Below are 11,172 nucleotides of genomic sequence, written 5' to 3'. Positions count from 1 at the left end.
TGTTTTTTATCTTGGTGAAATCACAGAGGAAGCAGAGGAAGGTGAGTAAGAGGGGAGCAAACACTCAGTGTTTAACTGGAATCAACACAAGGGCCAGCTGCTCCTTGGGTCACTGGGGCCTGCCCTCGGGAATCTGCAGGCCATGTCCATGGGCACAATGAAGATACGGCTCTGTCACCCCTAGAATGACAAGGGATTATATCAGTTGCAGGTTGGCTGGTCCTTCTGGGGCTAGTATTTTGTATCAGGAGAGGTCCATTAGGTGGGAGGCAATGCTTTGTCCTCCGTTGAGGAATTTGGTCATGCTGAGGCAGTGAATTAAAGGGTTAAAGTACCCTAGGGATGTGGAGAACCCCAGGGTTGGAAAAGCCCTCTAGGACTGTCCATTCCCCCAGCACTCCAAGGCCACCAGTGACCATGTCCCCAAGTGCCACATCCACACAACCCTTAAGTCCCTCCAGGGGTGGGGACTCCTCCACTGCCCCGGGCAGCCGTGCCAGGGCTGGGCAACCACTTCTGGGAAGAAATTCTCTCTCATATGCAAACAAAAGCTCTCTGGCAGAACCTGAGGCCGTTTCCTTTTGTCCTATCACTGTTATCTGGGAGGAGAGGAGACCCCACCTCAATGCTGTGTCCCCCTGCAAAGCTCCCTCCTCTGGCTGCCCACAGCAGCAGAGATAACACTGTCCTCAAGAAGCAGGTCTCACTCACTGTTGGCTTGCTGGGAGCTCTCCCCAGGACAGGCCCAAAGGAGTCTGGCTCAGTGTTTGGCTCATGATCACACAGCCTGTGTCACCCACGCTGCTCTCTCCTTCCAAGCACGGGGCTCTACACGAGTGGAAACTCTCTCCCTGCCTCTCAGGTACGTCAGTCCTCTTTGGGCTATTTACAGATTGCCAGACTAGCGCCTTCCTTTTCTCTCTCTTTGTGGTTCATTAGGCAGTTCTGCTTTTATTTGGTTCACCTAAAATTTTTGAAGCAAGTCTTTTTTTTTTTTTTTGCCATTTTAGTTCAGTCTGTTTGCACATCACCCTGCGCTTCCCAAGCTTTGTTCAGTGGAGGCTGTGCAATGGGCACCTGGTTACAAAATCACATGCATTTTTAATGCCTCCTCCAGTCTTACACTGCTTGGTGAAATCTGCTATTGTTTAAGGCATCGGGTAATGACAGGAGGGACCTGCAGGAGCGCATGGCTTGTCCCAGGAAAAGGACTGGAACTCTGTAAGAATTACTGCAGGAAAGCGTGAATGTGGGATATTTATAATAATTTGAACACTGATCCTGGAAAGGATATAATCAGTATTTCCCCCACTCCTCTCTGTAAGAAAATGAAGTATTTTTGTTCTCTAGACCTTTCAAAGTTTTTTTCTTGCCCATTTTTGACACTTCTATTGCTTCTGTGGTGAATAAAACCTCCTTCTTCAGAAGTTCATTTCACAAAAGTGCTTCATTTGTACAGGTAATGCTCATCTTCCCCTCCTCATTGCATCTGCCCTGCAGATCACTCACTGGGCAGTCCCATAAAGAAACGGGGATTCAGTTTCCACCTTTCTTGGCAGAAGTTACCGCTCTCAAGCCGCAGACATTTTAGTGTGTGTAGCCGGTAATAAAAGATTTCAGAAATTCCTGCCATGTCTGCCTCAGAGGTAATAAACCTCTAAAGGCACGCAGCAGAAAGCAGTGTGGTGTCTGGTTTGAATGAGAGGAATGACTGCAGTTCATATTGCTGTAACTCATATTGCTGCTGCTTAGTAAAAATGAAACTTAATGCAGATGAAACTTTGTAAGAATGAAACACATATCGGTGGCAGAGAAATCTTTTCACAGCGCTCAGAGCTGCCTGTCCGTGCGAGAAGTCACAGCTATCTCCCTCCCAAGGAGGAATCACTCGGTGAATGAGGATGCAAGATCTTGCAGAGCGTATGCGACTGCATTAATTTGACAAAGGCGATGAGTGTGCACGAAGCAGGCACGGAGGCGCAGACATGCAGCCGCTCCATCCCCTCGCATCCCCTCCTTTTCCCGAGCCGCCCGGGGGAGCGGGGCGCGGGCAGGTGCGGGGCCGCTCCGTCCCCGCTCCATCCCCGCTCCATCCCCGCTCCATCCCCGCTCCGTCCCCGCTCCATCCCCGCTCCATCCCCGCTCCATCCCCGCTCCGTCCCCGCTCCATCCCCGCTCCGTCCCCGCTCCATCCCCTCTCCGTCCCCGCTCCATCCCCGCTCCATCCCCGCTCCATCCCCGCTCCATCCCCGCTCCGTCCCCGCTCCGTCCCCGCTCCGTCCCCGCTCTGCCCTGCCGGGGGCACGGCGCGCCTCGGGGGCGGGCGGTGTTTGTTTGTTCCCTGCCCCATCGCGCTTTGATGATCGCCGAGAGGAAGAAGCCTTCAGGTCAGCCGGAGAGCTGCTGGCCCGGCGGCCGGCGGACAAGGGCTCCTTTGATCGGCGGGCAGCGGGAGCGCCGGGCTCGGATGTCCCGGCCGGGCGGGAGCCCCGCGGCGCCGCCGCTGCCCGCGGGCGCTGAGCGCCGCCGGCCGCTGCCCGGCACAGCCCCGCCAGCCCGAGCCTGAGAGCCAGCCTGAGACCCAGCCCGAGCCTGAGACCCAGCCCGAGCCTGAGACCCAGCCTGAGACCCAGCCCGAGCCTGAGACCCAGCCCGAGCCTGACACCCAGCCCCAGCCCCAGCCCCATCCCCAGCCCAGCCCCAGCCCAGCCCATCCCCAGCCCAGCCCCAGCCCAGCCCCGGCCCAGCCCAGCCCCAGCCCATCCCCAGCCCCAGCCCCAGCCCATCCCCAGCCCAGCCCCAGCCCAGCCGCAGCCGGCGCCGCCTCCCCGCGGGCCCCGCGGGCGCGGACCCGCCGGCTCGGGCCGTCCCCGCCGCCTCCGCCCGGCGCCGCCCGGGGATGTGCGAGGCGGCCCCGCGGCCGGAGCCCTGCGAGCAGCAGCGGGTGAGTTGAGTGCGGGACGGGGCTGCGGGAGCGGGGCGGCACGCACGCACGGACGGACGGACGGACGGACGGACGGACGGACGGACGGGGCTCCGCAAGCCGGGAGCTGGCAGCCGGCAGCGGCGCTCCCCGAGCCGGGACGCTGGGGCTGGGGCCGGGCTCGGCCGGGGGTCGCAGCCCGGGAGCAGCGCCCCGAGCCACCCTCGGCGGGCCGGGACCGGCCCGGGCAGCGGCTGCGGCACCGCCGAGCGCCCTCCCCGCCCAGGGCGGCCCGGCCCGGCCTTAGGCGCCTCCCCGGGGGCCGGAGCCGCGCTCCGAGGGCTCCGGGGATGTGCAGAGCTCCGGGGATGTGCAGGGATCCGGGCTGTGCCGTGCTCCGGGGATGTGCCCGGCTCCAGGGCTATGCCCGGCTCCGGGGCTGTGCTTGGCTCCGGGATTGTTCCCTGCTCCCGGGATGTGCCGGGCTCTGGGGCTGTGCCCGGCTCCGGGATGTGCCCGGCTCCTGGGATTGTTCCGTGCTCCGGGATGTGCCCGGCTCCGGGGCTGTGCTTGGCTCCGGGATTGTTCCCTGCTCCCGGGATGTGCCGGGCTCTGGGGACGTGCTCGGCTCCAGGGCTGTGCCCGGCGCCGGGATGTGCCGGCTCTGGGGCTGTGCTTGGCTCCAGGATTGTTCCCGGCTCCGGGATTGTTCCCTGCTCCGGGGCTGTGCCCGGTTCCAGGGCTGTGCCCGGCTCCGTGCGGCGCAAGAGCAGCAGCCCCCGCGGGCTGCCCGGCGATGCCCCGTGGCACTGCCCGGCTGGCACGGGACAGGCTGCACAAGTTAATGAAAACACAGTGAAGTATTCCTGCGGTGTACTACATTTTCTGTGGAGGCGACGCTGGGAGCCAAGTAAGCCACAAATCGATTTAACTAACCCGTCCCAAAACCAAAAGCTGATGCATTCATTAACTCCTTGTGCCATCTGGATCAGCATCAGTCGAAACATCTTCAGCTCCCTGTGGTGTCTAAGCTTTAGCAGGCAGAGCAGAGGGGATCACAAAAGCACCAGAGAAGTGTGAGAAAACCAGAATACCGAGGCTTGCATCTGCTTAAATTATTCCTACAGTTTCGCTGTGCTTGCAGTAGCACATAAAGCAGCTTCTACCTGGTGGTCGTTAATGCAAATGGATTCAACTCTCCAAATAACTAGGAGTAAAAATTAGTCTGATGCCCTTAGACGCGAGGAGCTCTCCTGCAGGAACAGAAAGATTAGCTCGCTTGGAAAACGTAGATGACTGCAAAGAACATATTTACACATGAAAGGTGCAGTGTTTCCTGCTGCTCTACGGAACTGTATTTTCAGCGCTCAAAGTCACCGCCAGAGTCAGGAGATAAGCATCATTGCTTCAGTGAGGCTCCAAGTGCTCAGAGCATTCCGGAGACTGGGCACTATTTAGTCTGTATAAATAACTTTTCTTTTGCTGCTTAATACGACTGGAAGTGGGAAGGGGATAATGGTTAATTTTCTTTTTTATTGCCTATCAACTTCTAGCTCACAGTTAATGCAGGGCACATCTCTCACTCTTTTGCACGTTTCAGTGGGATTTCAGTCCTGTGCCTCAGAGACCACTGGCTCATTTGACCAAAAATCCTGTTCTTCAGAGAAAAACAGCAGCTGATGAGGCACATGAAAGTAGTTGTGCTGGTCCCTGCAGTGCAGAAAGACAGAGGCTGGGCAGACCTCAGGATTCATCCTCCTGAGCCATGGAAGAGCTGCAGTTCTGGCGCTGCCAGCCACCTCCTGCAGCTTCATGTCCCAGGAGGAGTGACAGAAGGGCAGATGAGACACACAGAAATAAAATATCCTCTCGTTTATGTAGAGCAACAGTGTGAGAATGTCCAGTGAGCCACCAAGACAGGTGTTGGTAAACCCAGGCAACATGAAACCTCTCTTACTTACATCTGTAGAAACCTCTCTTACATCTGTGGGATATTTGCCATCTTTAGTTTATTAATAAACATACACTTTAGGGACCTGTTTCTGCAGCAGAGGAGCCTCATTCTAGGGGAGGTGGACATCAGAGGAAGGAAGGGATTATTGGAAAGTAAGGAATGTGAATCAGGCAGAAAACTAAGGAAAATAATCAGGCAGGAGTCCAGTGGAAAAGCAAAGACTGGAGATCAGAGAGACTGCAGCAGTTTGAGGAGAGTTTGAGTTGGGATGAACACAAGGCAGCAATAATACAGCTAAGCCAGTTTAAAATAATGAAGTTCTGAGTCTTAGACTTGGCTGGATGCAGAGCCTGAGAATGGTCCCTCACTGACATATGGGGAGAGGATGTAAGGAGGGCTGACCTTTGTGTGAGGGGTCTGCTGAATGTAGTGTTCCCATTATTTACCCCAGTGAAATTCCCATATTTTTTCCCATTGAATGGCAAGGGTTTGTATACTGCCTGTGGATGTAAAGAGCCCCAGGAAATGCTGGCAGGGATTTCATTGTGAAATACTGAGAAATGCATTGCTGTGTGTGTAGGGATTGGCATCCCAGCTGGTGGAGGAAGGTCTGGCCCTGGCTGAGTGGGAGCAGGTGAAGGGAGGGCCCAGAGCTGCCGCCACAGCCCTGCAAAGGTGTGCCAGCTCCCTGTGAAGAGCAGGAGAAGGAGAATCTCCAGAGCTGCTGCCGGGGCTGTGCGAGGGAGCGCGAGCTGTGCCGGCGGCGTTGCGTGACTCCCGAGTGCGGCGCTCTAACCTCCGCAGACAGCCTGCTCGCAGCTCCTTCAAAATTGCTGTGAACGCTCGCTGTCCTCAGTGTGAGTCTGACAGGCTCCCAGCACAGCCTGGTTTTTTTTTTTTTCTATTTTTAGAGCCAGCTGTAAAGCTGTAGTCAAGAACTGCTTACATAATATTTTAGAAGTGACAGCGAAGCACAATGGCATATTTTGACCTTTGGCATTAGATAAGTAATTGGCAGGTTAAGTTAATTTTTATTCAAGCAAAGAGACTTGCTTTTTACTGCTTGTGAACTCCTGTACCTTCACACAAGATTAAACCCCACGGGTACATTTTAAAAATAGGTTTTGGTTCACTGGCCTTCCTTTTCTGTGTGGTGTGAAGGAAGCTCCTCCACGTGAAGGAACTCCACTCTTCTGCTCTCCATCCATGACACAAAGTGCATGGTACGTGAGTGTGAGTGTGTGCGAGTGAGTGTGAGTGTGAGTGAGTGAGTGAGTGAGTGAGTGAGTGAGTGAGTGTGTGTGTGAGTGTGCACGGGCCTGGCAGAGGGCAGGATTCTTCACTTCCTGACTGACAGCCCAATAGTATTGCAAACAACAGGAAAACTCACCTAGAAAACACCTTTGTTGTGTGCAGTTGAGGAGCCGGTTTCAAGCCTGTGACTCAGGGTAAGCGCTCAGTGAATATTCCCTTTTCCATTCCAGACACTGGGTTATGGGCAAGTCAGAAAGCCAGATGGATATAACTGAAATGAATACTCCAAAACCAAAGAAGAAGCTGGGATGGAGTGGCCTGGAAATAGGGCTGGCTGTGGTGGTGCTGCTGCTGGCCATCGTGGCCGTCACCATGATCGTCCTGTACGCCACGTACGACGGTGAGTGCAGGGGGCTGCCTGGGAGCAGGCAGGGGAAAAGGGGGTGGGATGGATGAAATGCAAAGCTGCTGTACCTGGGAGCACAGGTACAGGCAGGGGAAAGGTTGGGATGGCTGAAATGTAAAGCTGCTGTACCTGGGAGCAGAGGGGGGAAAGGTTGGGATGGCTGAAATGCAAAGCTGCTGTGCCTGGGAGCACAGGTACAGGCAGAGAGGAAAGGGCTGGGATGGATGAAATGTAAAGCTGATGTACCTGGGGCTGCCTGGGAGCACAGGTACAGGCAGCGGGAAGGTTTGGGATGCTGGCTGAAACGTAAAGCTGCTGTACCTGGGGCTGGCTGCCTGGGAGCACAGGTGCAGGCAGGGGGAAGGTTTGGGATGGCTGAAATGTAAAGCTGCTGTGCCTGGGAGCACAGGTACAGGCAGGGGAAAAGGGGCTGGGATGGATGAAATGTGAAGCTGCTGTACCTGAGAGCACAGGGGGGAAAGGTTGGGATGGCTGAAATGTAAAGCTGCTGTGCCTGGGAGCAGAGGTACAGGCAGGGGAAAGGGCTGAGATGGATGAAATGTGAAGCTGCTGTGCCTGGGGCTGCCTGGGAGCAGAGGTACAGGCAGGGGAAGGGGCTGGGATGCTGGAGGTACAGGCAGTGAGGAAAGGGTTGGGATGGCTGAAATGTAAATCTGCTGTACCTGGGGCTGCCTGGGAGCACAGGTGCAGGCAGGGGGAAGGTTTGGGATGCTGGCTGAAATGCAAAGCTGCCACACATGGCTTGTTGCTGGAAAAACTCCGAAACTGCCTCTTTCCAACTGGGACTCGGTGGATTCGTTTGTTCCTGCAAAGTTGGGGTAAACACAAACCATCTGCTTGTTCTGACTTAGGAATACTTCTGTTTGTAATTAATGCTTCAGTAAGCAACGATCCCAACAAAGAACAACATTGCTGGAGAAAACCAAACTCCAGGGCTCCCTTTGTGTTCCTGTTTTTCCTTTTTCAGGCTGTTGCAGCAAGGACTCTCAGTGAGTGTAATCATCCTGAGAGGCTTTGTGCTTCAGTAGCCAGAGCAAAATAATTTCATTCAGGGGGAAATACATTGGTAATTTTTGGAAAAGATAATACAGAGAAGCTAAAACTTCCATCTAGGGTCAAACTAGAATTTTTCCTTATATTGGAATTAAGTGGTTTTTTATAAATTTTGAAGTACTTAATAGTTGTGCTTAAGCTTTTTATTGAAGTATAGTTCAATTATGGGCTGGAAAAATACCATTGTGGGGGATAAAAGAAAGTTTTATTTTCAAAGTCTCAAAAGGAAATATTTTCATTTTCCTGAATCCTGTATTTTGTTCAGAAGACTTCAGAGTGAATGTCTCATAATTTTCATATAATTCCTTGAAAATCCTTTTGTCATTGTAAAGTATTGCTAAATCCAAACTGGCTTTGTCATTCTCTCCAGTCCTTGAGCTATTTTTCTCTAAATTGCTTCTCTGTTATAAAAATAGTATTTTGCCCACCTCCAATTGATGGGTCATTTTCCTCTGATGACTACAAAAATTCCACATGATGAGTGACTAGCACTGAATGACCCTACAGGGTTGAAGATGACAGTATTTTTAGAGCCTGAGCCTATAAATATTCCCTTACTGACTGTAAGGTGTCCATTCACATTATCTTACTGTACAGTGCCATTAAGTTGACTGTCAATGGAAATATCTACAGTAGATTTTATTATATTGACATTGAGTGAATAATTAAGTAAATAATTAAGTAAATCATTAAGAATATGACTGTATTCTCTTTCAGATGGCATTTGCAAGACACCAGACTGTATCAAATCAGGTAAGAATGAAAATACATATGTTTTTAATTAATTTATGTGGTTTTAAACCAAGTTGCTACCGCGGAATTCTCCCATCTAACTGCAGACAGGTATGGCACAGGGAAGGGTGGGTCTGTTACCCCACATGATTTCCTTAGCACAGTTCTGCAAAAGTGAACTCTCTGTGTGATCTCTCTGTAAATCTCTGCTGTGATCGTGTCAATCTTACAGAGCCATCCTCCATGTCCAAAAGTTCTGCATGTAATAGTCTGACAAGCTGCTTCATCCTTCATCCACTGCAGCTGTTAAGGGAACCCGGGCACAGCCCCATGGAGGCTCCCAAGGGGCTGATCCACAGACACCCTCAGACTTGCAGATACGGCAGAAACAGCGCAGGAAATTCAGTTTATGGGGGCTGCAGGTCCTGTTTCAGCAGCTCAGCCCTGCAGGGCAGCCCCTCATCCCAGGAACTGCAGATTGCCATCAGCATGGGCCGCACACAGGGCTCATTTCAGGTTATGTGAGGTTTATTATTTCCATCACTGTCTGTTCCCTTCACTTCCAAGGTGTTCCTCTCCCAGCATGAAAGCTCATGCTGTGGTTGGGAAAATGATCCGTTTAATTCTCCAGCAGATTGGTTTTAATCTCTGATGCTGCTCGCTTTCAGCTGAACACGCGTTGCTGCAGGGGAGTCAGACAGACTGTGGGATGGTGAATGAACTCCAAAAGGAAAAGCAGGAAAAGTTTGGAGAAATGAGGCACAATGTAGCAAGAAGTGCCCAAAGTAATCAATCAGGACAATCTTGCTCTTTTATGCTTCTGTTAAATGCTTTAACAGCATTTAACCACTGGAAGGGATAAAGTGAAGATATTGACAGAATTGCTTGTTCATTTTGAGAGGAGAGCTGCAAATAGATGACCAGAAGGAAAAAAAAAAAAAGTAGTAAAATAAATAATGAACAAAGAAAAAATGTAATGAGAATTCACTGGTTATACCCAGGGTAAATGCCAGTAACTGCATGGCACTGTTGTCCATGGACTTGTGAGGCCACTGCAGTGTGGCACAGGAAGATCCAATGCAGTTTGTACATTTGAGCATTTTTTGGATAAGCTGACACACTCTGATGACTTCCCTGAGCTCAGGCAGCACAGCCTGATGGAACAGGCTGGGATTTTGGTCCCAGTTTTTTTTGGTCTCTGTTTCTTACCTAGGTAAGCATATTGTTTTGCTCCTGAATCCTCCCCAGGTCACTGGCTGCTTTGCCAGCTCATATTTCTTTATTTGTAAGCTATTAAAGCAACAACTGGCAATCAGGAGCACTACAGTAAGATTAATCATTACTGGTAATTGATATGAAGCTCTACATTCTTGGTGCCAGAGTAAACAAGTGACAGTAGGAACAAAGCCCAACACTGGTGTGTCACAGCAGCACTGAGCACTGATCAAGAGTACACTGGGAATTACCTGTATTTGTATAGGTATAAATTCACCTGGATCAGAGATAAAATAATAAAATATTCATAACATAATTGATTATAATATATAACTAATTCATAATTAAACATAATTGATTATAATATATCCGTGGTATCAGCCAAATAATGAATGGTTATCTGGGGGCTCAGGTGTGCAAGCAGCACTCTTGAGGAGAGTGTTGTGCATGTCATACTCACTGTATGTACTTCACATGCAGCCCTAAATGAAAGAACACAGTGCCCAAGCTGAGCTCTTCTGGTACTTTTGCCGTGTTTAGGCTTTAGGTTCTGATAGAATTGGATAGCTGATACTGGCTGGGCTGGACCTTGGAGCAGGAGGGCTATGGGAGACGATTATTTCTGTGTGGCACAGAATTTCTGTGTGGCACATTGAATTACCCAGGGGCTGACTCCAAGCAGAGCAACCCGACTGCACAGTTCAAGGCAGGTTTGATATTACACTGTTAGTGATTTCTCAGATTTAAGAAAGACATAGCTTTCTCCTGGCTTCTGTTGTGAGGTTTTTCCCAAAGGACGTGTCAGTGGATAAGGGCTGTATTTTCTTGGTGTCAGGAGATGTTTCTGTCCTGCTGTCCGTGTTTGGCAGGGCTGGGTGTCCACCCCTGGCTGGGAAGGTCTGTGCTGCTGGACTGACACGTGCCAAGGGCACCCAGGGGACAGGGATGCCCTTCAGGTGCTGCCCAGCCTGCAGAGAGATCAGAGGGACACCCTAAAACAGGAGGTGGTAGGGATAGTTACAGCCTTCCTCTTCCACAGCAGACAGGTGGAGCTGGGACAGGAATAAACTGCAGCACCCAAAACACTCCCCTTCCCCTGAGTGAAACAGGGAACAAGGGCAGAAACAGCACCAGGGCTTCCACAATCCCAGAGCACTTGGGGCTGCAGCAAGCGTCACAGTTGGTGAGAGCATGACTGAATTTCCCAGTCTCTGGCTGTTGGCATGATCCTGTGTCCCTTCAAATCAAAGCCACCCTGAAGCCATCGACTTCAGCAGGGAAACCATCACTAGGAGGCTTTGCATCTATTTCCACAGTGGGTTTTGTGCTACAGAAGCAGTCTGAGGTTGCAAGTGCACCTGTCCATGGCTATTTCCATCTTGCAGGCGCTGGAACAATGTAAAACCATCAGGTGTTGGCCTAGGATGTGACACTCCTGAGCCAGCAGGAAAATGGGGGCAGGCAAACCAACACAAACACCACAGACTGTCTCTCCATTTCCACCAGCACAAGAGACATGGAAAATATTGAAAGCACTGGAAAAATAACTATAAATATTTGACTTGCCCATGTGGAGGAATGAACACTTGAAATCACAAGCCTCATAATTTACTA

At 51.5% G+C, this 11,172-nt stretch overlaps 1 protein-coding gene across 3 annotated transcripts in view; it reads left to right on the top strand.

The window, feature by feature from the left end:
- Positions 1-2,900: 2,900 nt before the first annotated feature.
- MME (membrane metalloendopeptidase) overlaps positions 2,901-11,172 on the top strand; it is a 34,723-nt gene continuing 26,451 nt past the window's right edge. Inside the window, exons 1-3 of one of the 3 annotated variants that reach the window (XM_063167461.1) lie at positions 2,901-2,944; positions 6,362-6,531; positions 8,329-8,364. In XM_063167461.1, the coding sequence (XP_063023531.1) occupies positions 6,372-6,531; positions 8,329-8,364 (196 nt within the window). In that variant the 5' untranslated portion in view covers positions 2,901-2,944; positions 6,362-6,371. Of the gene's footprint in view, positions 2,945-5,613; positions 5,735-5,964; positions 6,101-6,361; positions 6,532-8,328; positions 8,365-11,172 lie in introns of those variants that run through there. The other 2 variants (XM_063167460.1, XM_063167459.1) reach the window with 2 other exon arrangements.

This window comes from Melospiza melodia, chromosome 12 (genome assembly GCF_035770615.1).
Source record: "Melospiza melodia melodia isolate bMelMel2 chromosome 12, bMelMel2.pri, whole genome shotgun sequence".
Lineage (NCBI taxonomy): Eukaryota > Metazoa > Chordata > Aves > Passeriformes > Passerellidae > Melospiza > Melospiza melodia.
Note: the sequence above shows the minus strand (reverse complement) of the source record. Positions and strands in the feature narration are given on the sequence as shown.